The sequence below is a fragment of the Ruditapes philippinarum genome, unplaced genomic scaffold (assembly GCF_026571515.1).
Source record: "Ruditapes philippinarum isolate M1 unplaced genomic scaffold, ASM2657151v2 ctg5879_1_1_1_1, whole genome shotgun sequence".
Lineage (NCBI taxonomy): Eukaryota > Metazoa > Mollusca > Bivalvia > Venerida > Veneridae > Ruditapes > Ruditapes philippinarum.
In genome coordinates this window covers 75,242-93,473 of record NW_026859515.1, presented here as the reverse complement: position 1 = coordinate 93,473, position 18,232 = coordinate 75,242, and the positions used below count along the sequence as shown (strand labels likewise).

The 18,232-nt window shown below is 32.4% G+C and overlaps 2 protein-coding genes across 2 annotated transcripts in view; both read right to left on the bottom strand.

The window, feature by feature from the left end:
• LOC132756780 (leucine-rich repeat-containing protein 45-like) overlaps positions 1-18,109 on the bottom strand; it is a 28,090-nt gene extending 9,981 nt beyond the window's left edge. Inside the window, exons 1-5 of the mRNA XM_060747917.1 lie at positions 17,968-18,109; positions 16,692-16,978; positions 13,711-13,871; positions 12,245-12,448; positions 11,770-11,951 (exon numbers count right to left, since the gene is read on the bottom strand). Of these exons, the coding sequence (XP_060603900.1) occupies positions 11,770-11,951; positions 12,245-12,448; positions 13,711-13,831 (507 nt within the window). The 5' untranslated portion in view covers positions 13,832-13,871; positions 16,692-16,978; positions 17,968-18,109. The remainder of the gene's footprint in view (positions 1-11,769; positions 11,952-12,244; positions 12,449-13,710; positions 13,872-16,691; positions 16,979-17,967) is intronic.
• On the bottom strand, positions 195-8,158 carry LOC132756773 (phthioceranic/hydroxyphthioceranic acid synthase-like). Its single transcript, XM_060747911.1, has one exon. The coding sequence runs from the start codon at positions 8,026-8,028 to the stop codon at positions 2,797-2,799; it is 5,232 nt and encodes a 1,743-aa protein (XP_060603894.1). The 5' UTR covers positions 8,029-8,158; the 3' UTR covers positions 195-2,796.
• Positions 18,110-18,232: the final 123 nt, after the last annotated feature.

Below are 18,232 nucleotides of genomic sequence, written 5' to 3'. Positions count from 1 at the left end.
TTTTAACTAACATATTCCTCTTTATTTTTGAAAATGTCACCATTTTCATGTTTAAATGTTGAACTCTGCTAAAACCGGTCCCAGGGACATGGACAGTAGCTTGTATCGTGAATGGACAGGCTTAAATGAACTGAGACTGCAACAGTTTCAATTGCGCTATTATTGGCGTTCGTTAGGGACTCCGTTTAATCCATTTTATTGATAGGGAAAACGAACAAGACCTCATATATCTTTTTCTATCTTTATTTTATAGTAAATGTTCCTGGCGGCAATAATTACAATTGTATTCATTGATTTAAGGACTGCACAAGAATCAAAATTACAGTTACAAAAGTCAATGTATTTTGTATTCTATGCTTGAAATGTTATTACATAATGAGTAATGGACATCTATTTGAGCATTTATAACAAAATATACAAATTTCAGAAGCTTACACTATTATTTAACAAATAATACCAAGAAACTGCTAGATACATTTTGAGAAGAAAATTCAATAATTCTGTAAAATACATACAGTATTTGTTATTATTGCAATGTTTTAATGCATATCAAAGCATGTAGTCAGATTATCCATAATTGTTCATTATAGATTTTAAAAGTACATAACATTTTAGCTTTATAAATTTCCTTAAACTGTATATCCAATGGTCTGCCATTCCTTTTATTTAGAACATTTTGATTTCCCAGTTACATTTAGATATATTGTATAAAATTGGATAATTATAAATATCAACCTCTAACAAATAAAATCACTAATAACTCCAACATATATTTTCTCATTTAAATTTTATAAAAGAATAATCATAAAAGTTACTCGGTTAGTTTGGTTATTGGGTTTGGAAGTCTGACATAAAAGTTAGTCTCTCTCCCTCTCTCTCACACACACACACACACACACACACACACACGCGCGCACGCTTGCACGCACGCACGCATGCATGCGTATGTACACTTTTAAACCCACGTGTGTAAGCTATTCACGGTACAATGAAAAAGTCAACATAAAATACATTTTTTTTTCAAATAAATATTTCTCAACACAACAGAGCAATATACAGCAAAACAAAGCGTTGTTCAGGACATACTTATCACAGAAAAACAACTTAAGCGCTGATTACTCTTATGCTAATGATAAAAAACAAAATGCATTTACATGTTAACCTCCTGTGTAATCAACGACTAAACTAAATCACGTCACAATATCGCCTGATGATACTGGTGGTTGTCATACACTGATATAATGTGCATTTACTATTTATATTTGTTGATTTTTTAAATGAGCATTAAAGAAGGTAGGCTTAAACATACGTTTATTATCTTTGTCTTTTAGAATGTTCTCCGGAAATATATAATATAAATATATAAATAAGAATGTTCTCCGGAAATATATAATATAAATATATAAATATCGATGTAGGGAGTTGCAAGAAAATCGTTATATCTGCATGAATCCTATTATTGAAAATCATAGTTCTTTAATGTCAGGTATTGCAAAAATCTACTATTAATTTCAGGGATATCACGATTAAATTGTTAAAAAAAATTCCCAGCTATATGGGAGAGCACACGACCAATTATTGATCCACTCTCAGCTTTTAAAATTGTACACATTTAGAGATTGATAGGCTGTTAACGATAATAATTTAATAATTTGTTTAGACATAAAGTCAACATAAAATACATTTTTTTTTTCAAATAAATATTTACAAACCTTACAGAAATCTTTGAAACGTGCATTCATCACATAGAATAGAGTAATTAAAACACATAAATTTTAAGGCTATATAAAAATGATAGCAAAACATAGCAAACGAGAAGTCAAGAAACTGAATAAAAACTGTAAATGAAAGACTATGGTTATATTTCTGCATCTATTAAAATGAAATTACAGATGATTAAAAGCAAATCACTAGATGAAACTAAAAATACAAATGCATCTCTTGGATTAGGCAAATAATAATTAAAAGAGTTATAAAGGCAAAATATGTACAGACAGAAATAACATATCTGTGGCAATTTTGCGTATGTAGTACATTGATGTTACGCATAATGTCTTTGCAGTGAGAAAAATGATTGAACAAGCAAAATTAGGTACATGTCAATGAAAAATCCTACATTATGTTATGTTTCTTACATTCTGTATATTAATGTATCAAAAATAACCTGAAAGTTATAACACTTGTTTAAGGAGGGTTTGTTGATGAATCCCAAGTAAATTTGAGTTTGATGGTCACATTACAACTTACAGTTCTTTTACATGCTTAATGCTGAAAACTATTTGTATGATAAATGTCAAATTTTGGTGTGATTAAAGACATAAATATATTTCACTCTTTCACACTGATTTAGTGTTAGGAGATCAGAATTTCAAAAAAAGTCATACTTCAGTATGACAGTTGCAGATGCATGCAGTCCTTTAGACCACAGAAATGTAAATTGACAGTAAGTTACATTATTATGTATCAGCACGCGTTTGCTGTGTTTACATTTAACAGTTTGCTTTACGTAAATGATAAACGTTTCAATGTAAAAAAGTTTAAATATTAACAGATTGATGATATATTTTATACAGCTACTCCAAAGAGACACACGTTATCATGAAGGAAGTAAATCGGCCTAGAGTTTCATCTGTTCGCCTTCTCAAAACATTCTATAAAATATCAACCTATTATTTGGTACGTACAAGAAGCAAATCAAATTTACACTTCAATTGGCGTAATATTGTCATCTTTACTTGATTTTATTCCAAGCACACTGTTTGTTTGCGCACTGATTCCCTCAACAGAATATTGCTGCTATAATCTAACTGCAAATATTTTACCATAAAGCAACTGTTTAACGTCATTCAGAGTGTTGCTAACGTTTAGCATGAACGCCGGCGGAATTCGAAACCCAATTATATCGTGTACAATGTTGATAAAAGTGACAGTTGACATTGAGTCAAATGCCATCTGTTCTATAGAAGATGTCATGCTGATTTGACGATGGTCACCTCCAATCACTTTTCTTGAAATCTTTTGAATGACCTGCGTTAAAGCTGCCAGTTGTCTCTCTGTTCCAGCACTTTGCAATGTTTTTACATCAAAAGACATATCATCTATTCCATCATTGTCAAAGTGCATACTATGTGACACTGCTTGTTCAATCAAAATCGACATCTGTAACCTCGTTCTCTCCAGCTTCGTGTTTGTATAATCTTTTGCACATATATCCCAATTAATATCAGCGTATACGATACTAGTTGCATTCCGCATCAAAGCATCTTGAAAACAACTTCTGATTTCAAGGACTGTTAGGAGATTGAATCCTCGTTTTGTAAAGTTTTGTACAAATTGAGGTCTAGACGCCATTCCCACACACAATGCTCCCCAATTTATAGCTTGACCTGGTAGTCCTTGTTCACGTCTCCATTCTATAAATGTATCTAGAAATGAGTTGGCGGCACCGTAGCTACTCTGGCCAGGTGAGCCGATCAGACTATTTATTGAGGATGAGACTACAAAATAGTCAAGCTCCATATCCTTGGCAACTATATGCAAATTTAATGTCCCTATCACTTTCGGTTGCAGTACATAATCAATCTGAGACTCTTCTAAGTTCATAAGGAGTTGACTATTCAAAACGCCAGCTCCATGAAATATACCACGAACAGATTCTTGTTTTGCATACGATTCAATTTCTTTTACAGTTCCATACATTGACTTTAAATCAGTAACATCCCCTTTTACATTGATTATCTTGCACCCTGTTGTTTTCTCGACTTTGGCAATATCATCTGCTTTATCTGCCGAGCGATCTCGTCTTGATATCGATCCTATAATACCAGCACCCATTTCAGCCAGCAGGACAATCAACTCCCATCCAAGGCCAGTCAGTCCGCCCGTTACAATATATATTCCAGACTTACTGAACAATCTATTGATAGGGTTTCTAATGGGCAGATTTACTTTGCCATTTTTCATTATTTCAAATGAGTTGAAAGGTAATCTGCAACTATCGTCTTGTTGCAAAGAGCCCTCCAAAATTCCTAAACTTTGAGAGTTCTTTCGTAGCCAGGAAACGACTTTTGGAAGAAGATTACAAACACTTTTCTTTTCAAGCAGTTCTATAGCAGAAAAGGTCGAAACAGATTGTTCCCCAGATCTCGAAGCTTTTAGACGTATTGGTTCTGAAATATTCTCCTGTAGGCATATTATCTTTTTACATTTTGCTAGTATAGGTAAACTCGAATCGAGCTTTTCAAGTGACAGCAAAACGTCAAAAGTGGTTTCATTGTGAATGTTATTGTTTGACAAATCGACGAGGTTGGCATTCTTTTTACTACGTACCAAAGTTTCTAAAATGAGCTTCGTTAATGAAGACTTGTGACAGCTGTAAACAAACACACTTGAACGTTTTGGGACTTGTTTTGAAAGATTCCAACATAACACTGTAGTCAAAATAAGACCAGGTTGATAAAATGGAATGTCCTTCATATGTATAGTACAAGATCTTGGTACTGACATCCTTGTGGCTATGCTTGAGGGAAATATAGCTAGGATTTCCCATTTATTGAACGATTCCTCTTGATCAATGGCATGAATTTCAGATATCCCGCATGCAAATCTCCTGTTTGTAGACCCTGATATTGGAATACCCGTATATTCAAGGCCAAATAGATTATGCCCGTTATCTAAATTATCTCTCCATATATCTTGATCAAGACAAATCCCAGTTGTTGTCCTTGGGTAAATTGAAAGCGGATGTAAACAGACATTTTTTATCTCTAAAGATATATGTTCCTCCTTCGAGTTATTTACTTCATTTTCTTCCGACGGTGTTACAATCAAAGATTTAACTCTTTTTGATCTATCTGCTAAAACTTCGTGACGAGAAAAACTTTTTCTCAAAACTCTGTTTTCTACCCTAAGCGCTGGAATCATCTCCCTCCTTTGAACTTTTGAAAATTGAGCACCATAAATAGTTTCATAGTGTATGATAATTTCTGGTTTTGTTTTCTCCATTTTATGGCATGTATCACGTATGAAAGAGACTAAAGTATATTTTGTCTCTTGTAACGTAGGCTGAAGATCAATCAATGTAATATCACCGTGTATAAATTCGAGATGTATAGAACGAGTGAAACCCCAAAGTTCTTCTCCTATAAGATTGATTGATTTCGTTTCATTTGATAACGTTGGTTGTGTATTTTGCGTAACAACATACAGTGGTAAAGAAATGTTTAGATTAGTCATATACTTTACAAGTGCAGTGAGAAGCATACAGTTGTTCGTCACGCACTCATGTATATATGATGCCGAATCTGCATTTAAATCCGTGTCGTCGTGTTTACTGATAAACAATATGACAGCGTGAATCTCTCCGATAGTACCATCTATAAATGCATTTGATACGAATTCCTCATTTGACCAGTTGTTTTTATTTTGAAAAATAAATATATTTTCAAATTCTTCAAGCCCTTGATGTAAATCTTGTGAAGGCGTATTTGTAAGAAGCAGAACATTAGTTGTTTGCTTATTTGGCTCACTATTTTTTTCAACAGGGTGCCATGTTAAGCGGTATGACAATTCACAAGGCGCAATTGATGAATTTCTCTTGCCATATGTTGTATAGTTACGAAGGTCTACCAAAACTTTTCCAGCCTTGCTAAGTAAAAGGATATTGTAATGGACCTGCATCACGCAATCTAAAATTGTCGTGTTGATTCTCCTTGTGAAAATGTACATATACTTCTCTGGCTTGCCAAACATACGAAGATCACCGATAGCAACCGGCATAAATTTCAGCTTTTCATTTTTTATCTTTATCAAAATCTCTTCAGATGAATTGTTAATGGTTGATTGCATCATTCCATCTAAAACACACGGATGTAATGTTGTCAAGCCATACTGACTAACTACTTCATTTGGTATTTCTATTTCTGTTAAACTTTCGATACCATTTGTAATACAACTTTTTATTGAAGTGAAAAAGGGACCATATTTAAATCCCATTGCTTCTAAATTTGAATAGATTTCATCTGCAGACATGTGTTTACACCCCATGTTAGTAACTGAAAGTTTTAAACATTCAATATCTAACGTTTCAGATTCAAGTGACTCCTCTGTTGATTTTATCCAACCTTTGCACATAGTAACATGCTTATGTTTTGCATGAAATAGAAGTTCATTTCTTTGAACAACTGTGGAAATCTGCAAACTGGATTTTGTCCCAATTTCAATTTTTAAAGGCCGAAGAAATTCCAAGGACAATGAAATATTGTGTGTAGAAAGACCCAAGACATTGCCTCCTATTTCAAAGCCAACATCAGCATATGCTGCTCCAGGAAGTATTATGTGGCCGGCAACAATATGTTGAAATACAAAAGGTGTAGTTTCTTCACTTATCTCGATTTTAAAACGAGAAACGTCGTCTTTCTGTGGAAGTTGCTTGACAAACATATGTTCTGCATTTGTCATGTGTTTTCCTTGTGTTTTCTTTACAGCGTTTGGACTTTGGTAGAGTTTCCGATGTTTACGAAACTGATAAATAGGTATATCAGTCAAATCGCTTTGATGCGGAAATATAGTTTTCCATTTTGGGTTTAAACCAAGCTCGTACAGTGTACATAGTGCTTCCGTAAATGTCTTTACCTCACTTTGTTTCTGCATGGACGGAATTAATGTATAGCTGTTACTTCCATTTAATATTTTTTCAATATGTGCTCGTAGCACTGGGCCGGGTCCTATTTCAAGAAATATGTTATGCCCCGTTTTTGATTTCACTGCATTGATAGCATTTGAAAATAGAACTGGCATCCTAACGTTTTGTCCCCAATAGTTTGGCGTCCCAATCAAATCGTTTGTCACTTGTTCTCCTGTTACAGTAGAAAACATTGGTGTATGGCATTGGAATGACTGAATGTTTTGTAACTGCTTTTCTAGATCATTTGCTGCCTGTTCGACATGTGGACTATGGTATGCACATTGAACTTCTAAGTCTATAAACTTAGGTCTTATATTTTCTATTGTTGAAATTGTCTGTCTTAAAGTATTGATATCTTCAGCCTTCCCCGACACTGTGCACGATGTTGGACTATTAAAAACTGCAATATAAACTGATCCCTCAATTTCACAATGTTTTTTTACGATTTCGATTTCAACATTGTGTACAACTGCCATTCTACCAGACGTAACTGCTGCAAGAAGTTTCGATCTATAGAATATGATTTTAGTTGCTGTTTGAAGATCCAAATATCCTGCTACATATGCGGCTGCAACTTCTCCAACCGATTGTCCAACAACGGCATCAGGAACAATTCCTAGTTCTTTCCACATTGCAGCTAGGCCAATCTGACAAGCAAATATGGCAATGTGTGAAACCATCGGGTTAGACAATATATCCTCGCCGTCAGTAAGTTTGTTAGAAATCATCCAGCCTGAATGTGCTTTTAGATGTTTATCGATACATAATACTGCCTCCTTAAATACTTTTAACTTCATTAGTGAACTGCACATCCCTGTCCATGATGTACCAACGCCACAGAAAACAAAAACAACTTGTTTTGACTCTAAAGGTGGATATATGTTTTCACCCACGCTAAGAAAGGTAGCAGCAGCTGCAATAATACCGTCTTGACTGGTTCCATATAATGCTTTTCTGTTTGGTCGGTGATCACGTTTACATGTTGATGTGTACGATACGGAACCAATGTCATACACCTTCAATTTCAATAAATCATGTATATGTCGGACATTTGAAATGAGACTATCTTCACTATGTGCCGATATTGTTATAATGAAAGGTAAACATGTATCATTGTTCCTTTTCTGACTTTTATTTTGCAAATATTGTTCAACAATGCAATGAGCATTAGTGCCACCAAATCCAAAACTGTTAACACAAGCAATAAGATTTTCATTACCTGACTGTTTCCAAGGTTTGCATTCTGTCGGGACAACAAATCCATATTGTGACAACTTTATCAATGGATTTTCGTTTTCTTCGTTGTACCATAATGACGGTACAACAATTTGATACTTCATCATCAAAAGAACTTTGATGAGACCAGCAACACCAGCAGCTGCCTCCAGATGACCGATGTTTGTTTTTACGGAACCAATGAATACTTCTTCTGTTGCATTTGTGCATTTTCCAAATTGTTTCCCAAGTGCATTGACTTCTTGATAGAAATTATCTTAATTGTTTCATTTAAGTTTCATCATAAATAAAAAACAGGTCTATGTAATTGTCTTTGGGCATATTTACTGTTTTAAATACCTGGGTCATATTTATATTGACTTGAATAGTTTGATTTTCCATAATCCTTACGATATTTACTCGTAGATGTAGACTTATGATACATTATATAAGGTATGAACCAGAAGATAGGCATGTCGTTTAACTTGGTCAACAGCTCATATAAAATTCTAGCGTGATGCTTATTTCATGTGGTTCTTTTGAAGTGGCAGCAGCCATTTAGTTATGAAGAGTCACAGGTGACTATATTGACTTATTAGGAATTACGATTAACATAAGAAAGGTAGGTTTTGAGTAAAAAAACAAGAATAATTAACGATCAATTAAATTTCAAAGGCAGAAGCAACTAAAATTAACGAACCATGAGCTTCAATGACGCGAATTCTTTTTTTATCAACACCATATATTTCGAAGATATGTTTGATCAACGATTCTTGTTGAAATCCAGAAGGCGCTGTGATTGGTGATGCCATATGTCCATCCTGATTTGTTCCAGTTTTTATTGTACCCCATATCTTATTTCCATCCTGTATAGCCTAAATGCAATTATTTAGAAATAAAATGATATTCATATCTTGTCATGCAAAAGAAACTTATATTTCATAAATAACCTTTTACTAATGCATGTGGATGATTATCAAAATACTCTGGTGATTAAATGCATTTAAACCAACTGATATAGCGAGATGATTTCATTTTTTTTTTATAAAACAAAAATAAAAAAGTGTTTACATTACAGATCTTTACAGTAGTTTATTGGAATTAACCTAAGCTATTTTTTTATAATTAACTCAATAGCATCCATTCACTTCTACTTTAAGAATGCATTTCTTCGAAAATAAACTAAAATCAGTAAATAATAACACATCGTGTTTTTGAAATCGGGCCTGCTTGCATCGTAAAATATTAGATATTATGCTTTTTTGTGTCATTTAATGAATTATGAATCAAGATAAAATAGGCCGATTAAGTAGAACTATTTTAATAAACAACAATCTTTCTAAAAATGCTTTAATTCGGTTTTTCTTAATCTTAATTAGGGGAAACTAGTCCTTAACAGGAATTACGTTATCGTAATTAATTCTGTTTCCGTTTTCCGTGCGAATTAAACAAAATTGAAAAGAAGTTGGTCGCACATACATTAACATCACTCCCTGTGATGTAACACACCAATTAATTACGTTTTCACGAGGTTGAAGGAACCCTATTGAGTGTCCATTCGGACTGAGAGACTACGTTTGGAGATATGGGGTCATATGAAAATGCTTTAAAAAAATGGCAGTTATCTATACATAATATAACACTCGATAAAAGGAAGACGCCGTATAAATAACGTAAAATAATAAAACTCTATCCTAGTTTTTCAAGATTTTATTTATAGCCTAATCAATGTCTATCCTGAGTTTCAAGATCGAGTTGTATATAAAGCTGTGTGTTTTAAGCTGCTCAAAATTATTCTGTGCTTTTACAAAATGCTGAATTTTTGTAGAGTCTTTTAGGTAGGACAAATGTCATTCAAAATTCACTCATTCAAAATCTCCATACTGATACAAACAGACCATAGAACTCATATAAATCAATATACATTTGTGTTCAGAAGATTTCGATAAATCTTGTTTCATTGTTTTCTGTCAATAAACAAAAATACTACTTCCTCTGATTATAACAATGCAAAAGATAGGGAAGGCAGACTGAAGCATAATCAATAAAACGCAACATAAAATGTCATGTTATCATGTGTTTTGATAGCGCAGTAGGCAGAGCATCAGTGTCAGTGTTGTATTTATGCATTAACATGTTCGCATTAAGGTAAGGTACTACATTGTATTACATTTCAGTGTTTCATGTATCTTTTTCTCTTTTGACCGGTTTTGTTCCAAATACATGCACTTTCAAATGCTTGAAATAGAATACTTTCGTACATGGGTTGATGTAAAGTTTGGGGAAAATGTAAGTGATACGAAACTGACATTATTAGAAATGTAAAAAAAATATTATGAAATAAAATGTGTTACATATTGATCAATATATTCAAGTTAATGGTAATTTGTATCGTAGTGTGTTTAAAATAGTTTGATTTCTTAAGTGTTTAAAAAAATGAAATAAAATAAAAGTTATTTAATCACTTGAAATGTATTTGTTTTCCTTTATAAATAGGGGAACAAAGATGAAATAAAAATAAAATAAAAAAAGAGAATAAAATTTAGGATAACAAAATATATTCAAATGATCAATTATAAGAAAGACAAAGCAAATTAAAAAATAAAAGGAAAAACAACAACATCATAATTAGATGGCAGAGCGCAGAATTTGAACCTATGAGTGCATATCACTTAAAGTTACAGTGACGATGATTTACCAACTGAGTCACAACGAGGATACACATTCTCATTAGCATTAAACTACATGTACATGTATATACATATAGTTGTTGACACTTCCAATCTTGTTTAATAATGCCGAAATACCCGTTAATGGACTTTTCCAAGTAACATTGAGTCCAAATTATCACCCCGGGACAAGTCGTATTAATCGATATTTTATTCGAAGGCCTAGATTTGTACCTCAATATTACATGTTATAAAGTATTACGGACTTTCGAAAAGTGTTTATATTTACACCTCACATTGCCTTGTGACTTTATGGAAATATTGTTTGGCATTAATGACCTCATTAATGTTGGGGCGTTATTTGTATGTTTCCGTAATTTATAATGATTTACGCTTACGCTTCGGATTTGAATGATAGTTAATATCTCGATACTTTAATAAAGTAAATTGCATGATGGCTAAGTGTAAGAGCGACGGGATTGTGATTTAGTAGTTGCAAGTTCGAATCTTGGACATTTTCTTTTAGTTTTCACAAACTGATTTTTTTTAATTTCTTTTAGTTATATGAAACATGGGTTTATGAATAGTTTCTTTTAACTTCTATAATTTTTATTCAATATGTAAATCCGTACAATGAGTGATAAGCATGCATAAAACATAGTGGTCAAGTTTTGAAAAGTATAATAAAAAATATATAAGAAAACTTAAACAAATAAAAATCATTTATTTCGAACCTGCAATCTTCAATTTAAATTAAACTGAAACTCCTACATCCTGAAGCTAGTGAGGCAAGTTTGATACTGCTAATTCTAAGTTATACATATACCATTGTACAATACATTAAAATTCGCAATGTTTACTTCGGAATCCGATTATTACCGACAATATTACCAAACAATAGATCATCATTCTGGTAATATTACCAACATTTCTCAGGACAAGTAAACTATATCTGCTGATACTAGTATGCTAACATTATAAAGTGAACTAAAATAACATGTTTTCATTTCATCACAGTCTGTATAATCGTCGAGATAACTAAGTCACGTTACAATATCCGCTACATGATATTATTGATATGCGTACAGTGTTATTTTAACAGTTACCGTATTCAAGAACTCAAGTCAAAGATAAATTAAAAAAATAAATCAATTAAAAAATAAATCAAAGTATATTAAATTATTCAGTACGAAAACTCACATCTTTTAATGCTTTCAGAATCACTATCCCACAACCTTCTCCTCGAGCATATCCATCAGCATCCTTTGTAAATGTTTTGCACTGGCCAGTCGGTGAAAGCATTCCAGCCTTAGATAGAGCAACGAACAACTGTGGGTCCATGAGTATGTTAACTCCACCGCAAATACACAAATTGCATTTTCCTGTATATAAACGCTTTACTCGACATTAAATTGACAAAGGTGATTTAAAAGAAACTTCATATCAACCAATTAGAACTATCATTAGAATAATATCATTCCCAAAATAAAATAGAGAAGAAAAAGCATTTAATAAGCATTCAGGTAGCATACATATTGTTACATAAGTTATAAAATACCACCATGATGGTGTTATATAAAGTATAAATGTGAAAATGACAAAATTGATTTATTGAAAAGGAACTTTATGATTAAAAGCATTAGAGAAGACTGAAGTACACAATAACAATACCAACCAGTAACTAAAGCCTGTGAAGCTATGTCGATTGCAACCAATGACGAAGAACAAGCAGTGTCTAAAGTCATTGAAGGGCCTAATAAATTATACGTGTAAGACACTCTGGCACTAATGACGCTGTTTTGTGTACCTGTCACAGAGTATGTACTGCTAGCAGAGCTGTCATCCATCACGAAACTTTTGTAGTCATCCGTCATTGACCCTTTAAAAGGAATTATGGTATATATAAGTAGAAAGTTTTAGGTAGAGATATTATGATATTATCAAATACATTATGATAATGCAAACAAATTTCTCGAATTCTGATTGTCTTAAATACTTTAATAACTTTTTATTTCTACATCGCAGACGGTTAACGATATGTGCGCATTAAACTCATTATTGCGTTTTGTTCTTAAGGTCATTTCTCCGCTTCAAAAACCATTATATTATATTAGTTTTGCAAGTTGTTGACGGATATTCGAGAGAATTAATTTGAAATTATTTTCAATTTTTCTCGCAATTTTTTGTTTGTATGTTTTTAAAAATATTTTATAAAACAATGATTTTTACGTGCCAGACCTAATCAAATAGAAAATTGTTCATTAAAATGCATTTCGAACGTTTATGCATAGATGAAACATATTTCACATATTTAAATTTGTATCGATAAACCAGCAGGAGATTGCTATATAATTATTGTCCATGAAAATGCAGAAAAATCTCCTAATAAACCTTGCCGTCTAATAAATCAACAGTTAAGGTAAACTTTATACTTGTATGCTAAGCTATGTTATTTGATAATTCCGAAGGTGATTTTTCTCGTATTATGGTATAGCGCTTGTCTGCCAGTCTATCAGTGCTTTCATTGAGTTTTATGTTACAATGGGAAAAATAAATAACATAAATTTTCTTTGATGCTTTTTAATTTGTAAGGATTTTATGAGGGTTAACTAAATATGGTTTCATCGGGATGACAAGAACTGTGAGGTAACCACCTAAAACCCAAATATCACAATGTTTTAAATAAGCTGTGCGTCCGTTGGCCACATCAATGTCCTTTTAAAAACTTAATAAGTGTTAGGAGATCTCTCTTTATTATTACTACGAAGATTGGCCATGGCAAGAAGATGACCTAAATAGATTTTATGGTCAGTCAATTTAAGATCAAGATGTTCCACCTATTTTACACGGATACCGTCTTTTCATGTTATTTCATTTACATTGTTTAAAGTTTAAAAACATGGTTTAAGGTTTAAAAACATAATATCAAAGTTCATTTATAAAACAGACATAAATGCATTTGATTGGGTCTTTAGTGACACTGACGCTGCAAATGTCATAATAAAGGCTACACAGGTCATATAATGGAGATCCTGGAAGGAGGAAGACCCTCGAGAACATTAAAAGTAGCGATAAATTATTTAAAAGTTTGACCTTTAATCAAAGCTTCTATGTGCAACATACTGCTTCATACTTTCTTACCTATATAAACACCCGTTTGTGTTCCATCAATATCCTGTCTAGTTATCCCACCATCTTCTAATGCCATGTGTACACAATCTAAAACAATTCTCTGCTGAGGATCCACAAGTTCTGCCTCCATATCATTGATACCATAAAAACGATGGTCCCATTCGTCAAAACTTTAAATGTAAAAACAAACGGTCAAACCTTTGAATAAAGGCAATCCAAAGGAAATGCCATGTTTTTGTAAAGACAATTGAGCTCTCGGAGTTAAATCTGTTGTATTTTTATCAAAGATTGGTATTCACATGTTGGTCTGTATTCATAGGTGTTTTAAAAAAAGACAAAAGGAAAGGAGCTAAAAGTGTAAACATGAAAGTTGGTGACAACGTCTTATTGAAGAAAAAGAAAGAAAACAAAATTACCACACCATTTCCTCACAAGCCAGGTATTGTGGTCAACAAAACAGGATCTATGATTACTGTTAAACACGGGGATAAATTTATTACACGAGACGTTTCGCCTTTCAAACCAATCTGGAAACCACCATCAATGGCACAACAACCACAGGTTCAATTTTCACCGCCAGAGCCTGTATCTCAAAACCACCGAAACCGCAAGACTAACCACATCCTATACACCAGAGACCAAAACGAACCATAAGCAAACCTTTACGCTATCGTTAATTTGGGTTTAACTGTTCTCACGTACTGGAGCCGTAATTTTGTTGTACAGTATCCTTAACTTAAGCACAGATTCTGTGAACTTGATAATCAGTGATTCATTTTGTATAATTTCATTCATAAAACAATGGAATTTGTTAACAACGTAATCAGAACATAATGGAAATTAAATTAAAAGCAGACCTAATGGGAAATACCAAGTAATTACTTATAATTTGACAGCCAGAGACATTACAGACTTGCCACCCAGTGATAATTACACTTTGGATATCATATTACTTTTATAAGTTTGATAACGAATGAACTAATAGTTTTGTTTTGATAACTTTTCACATTAATAAATATCAAATCTACGTGAGAAAGAACTTTTAGAATTGATGACAGAAACGAAATGACATTTTAATGTTTTATTATTTCAAGATGATTAGATTTTAATACACGAAGCAAAGATGGGACTATCAAAGATTTTAATGTAGACTATCAAAGATTTTAATGTAGACTTATTATGATTATTGATGAAACAGTTTCATACAAATTTTATATACTATCATCTATAAACTTCATAGTATTATTTCAGAAATTGATTTTCAATTTTATAAAGAATAGATGGGATGTAGTATCCATACAATATATGATGACGTAGATATATGTATCATGTTACATAGCCACTCTGTATCAGCCTCTTAAATACCAAGAGTGTACAATAGCCGCTCGTAGTGAATAAACGAATAAAACATACACTGTGTTACTTACTGGGTTCTCGGCCCCCAGGGACATATAGCAGATATTACACCCACTTTGTATATGTGTTTAGATCAATAAAATACATTTATGGCAGATTTCACTTATTCTAAAGATATATAGATATATTTTTAAAGCTGTATTAAACGAAATCATGAATGTTATTCAGTTTAAACAAAAATAAAGAAATAAGTTACACATATTAAGAGAAGGTCACCCAGTTTGCAACATATTTTTTCTCTTTTCGTTAAAATTAGGTGATGAAAACTAGAAAGAAATGCATTAAAGCCAGAATTTATAGCATGAGTGAGTTAGAAAATAAATAATTTCATGTTAAATTTCAATTGATTTAAAAAACTGTGAAAAAATTAGCCAACGTAAATATACTTGAATATTTAGAGATTTGGCGGCCATCTTTGACGCCATCTTGGATATCTTAGTTTCGCATTGGGGTCGGGTCAAATGAATATCCATTCCAGAAACTAAAGATCCAGACGAACATTTAGGTATATGAAACTTGCTGTTGGCTGACATAGACCACTTACCTCTCTAAATAGGCTAGTAAAATAGGTTGATTTGCAGCACTATTTATTCACATGTTGGTCTGTACAATGTATTCATAGGTGTTTTAAAAACAGGTTTGAATGTATATCATTAGATACAGAATTAACTTTAGTTCGATTATGTAGAAAGTTGATAGCTTATAGACACACCCTCGAATCCGTTCCTAGATCCAACCATTATTGAGCAGTGAGTGTAAAGTTTTTTGCTCAAGGAAACAACGGCTCGTCCCTGATGGGGAATAGAACCCACGCAGATAAAACAATTTAATGTAAAGAAATAATGCTGTCATTCCTTTCAAATATTTAATCTTTACTTGACACATATATGTACTATTATACACTTTATATTTAATGATATAGCTTTGAATTTTATCAAACTATAAATGCACTGGAAAAAAACAGATACTACTATCTTTCTCAGTATACTTAAAGCATCGACTTCAATGTATTTTTGCTTTTAAAATTTGAAATGTTAAAATGTTGTAATTGGATATTTTTGGCGAAGCAGCACAGTACATGTAGCTATTTCTTTACTCAAAAGCTTTGGCGTCGAAAATAATTAAGCACACGCGGATTGTAAATTGAGACAGAAAGGTACATGCTGTGCTACGCTCTTGTGCACAATATCAATACCTAAGCGATACAATTTAACTTGCCATGTGTGCACTATTCAACCGATTGGGCGTTTTAAGTATTTTAACACAATTTGACGTCACCATCGATATTGGATTAAAAGAAATTTTATGTAAAAAAATATACTAAGCGTATGTTTTCTCAAACAAGTTTATTGCAACAATGGCATGTGCTTATGTTCTTTGCGACAGTAGAGTTTACATTTTGTTGTACAATACATATATGTAAGGATTGTGGTAGTTTATTTATTACCTTTTAAAAATGTCATTATTATTTCAAGTTTGCCACATAAGTAATGCTCTAACAATTTTTTTCTGATCTTCGAGAATATGCCATAACAAAAATAAATTATATGTGTTCTTACATAACAAAATCTTACTTGTTAACGAATCCTGCAGTGCGGACATACGTTTTTCCAGTTTTGTTACGATCAGGGTCGTAGAAAGCATCAACATTCCATCTGTCTCTAGGGACTTCCTTCACATGATTTTCTCCGTTTTTTAAAACCCGCCAATACTCCTGGATATTGTTTGCCCAGGAAATCTACAGCCGACTCCTACTATAGCGACACTCTCATAATTTGCCATTGCTCTATTATTGTTTATTCATTTGTAGATCCATCTCCTTAAATCTATAGCAAGCGCGTTTATGACTTGCATAATTTTCCTATAAAAGTAGTTCACACAAACAGCTGTATTTGCAACTTAATAAATCTGATTATTTATCTTAAAAATAAAATCACAATGTTAAATCGCTTATCAAATGTTATGTGACTGATTTAAACAAATATATCTACATGTAGTTTTATTACATTAACTATAAATGAATGACTTTGAAATATTTTTTGGTAAAAATAACAGGTCAGTATCTCAGCATATTTGCCGTTAATCTGAAAATAACTTTCGGAACATAATTCATGTGCTTTATTTTCTTTGTTTTATTTTTGTTTGTTTGTTTTTTTTTTGTTTGTTTTTGTTTTGTTTTTTCGAAAAAAGATTTTCTTGAAATCTCCACCATAGAAATGTATTTATAAGTCGGTACTTCCCAGAATATTAACAGTTTCAATGTCATTTCCGAATATTACGGAAAATTATTTCAGAATATGAGGAAATTCTACATTTCTACAATGTTTGTTGAATGTTTATTATGAAAGTTGATGCGATTCGGATGCGTTCTTTTGACATATAATTATGAAAAATTAAAATAGACTCAAGACATGCTGCCTTGAGTTGCAATCAATGGAGTTTGAAAAAAAGTGTTTCTAGATCACATAACAAAAAATGGAATCTCTAGACAACTCGATAGAAATGAAAATGTTGAAGACGGGGTCTGATTGAAACTGTTCATGTACGGTACTGGAAATGTCAAACTGCCGTAACTCTTCTAAGCACCAGCTTAAACAGAATTCACGATTTAAACATAAAAATAATGAGAATTTGAACTTGTTCTTACTGAGGTAATCAGAGAACCTACATCTATGGTATTTTAGGCGGATAAATATGGTGTGAAACATTTTCGACAATATCAATATCTTTTAATATTTTATCGCACAAAAGTTACAAGCTAAAATGTCCATATTTGTATCTTCTGAATGTTTTATCTATTTTGTAAAGTAAAGCAATAAAAAAATCACTAACAAATATATTTATACATACCTTGTATATGAGCTTGACATCGGTTATGATCAAATTCTAACAGCATAGTGTTTTTATAGACACACACCATGCAAAAAATACCAGAAATAATTTATTTATCCTCAAGACGATTCTGAGTGGTTGCCAAAACACCTCAGCAGAAACATGCTGATTATGAATGACGTTTATTTGTTTCGCCCAACCGGATTTAAATTTTGGTTTGATGAAATTCCCCTTGTATTTCAAAGAATAAAACAACGAATGCATAAATTTAGGTTGCATTTAT

What these genes read in the sequence shown, in the direction of transcription:
- LOC132756773 (XM_060747911.1), bottom strand. Translation starts at nt 8,028, where the DNA reads ATGATGAAGTATCAAATTGTTGTACCGTCATTATGGTACAACGAAGAA.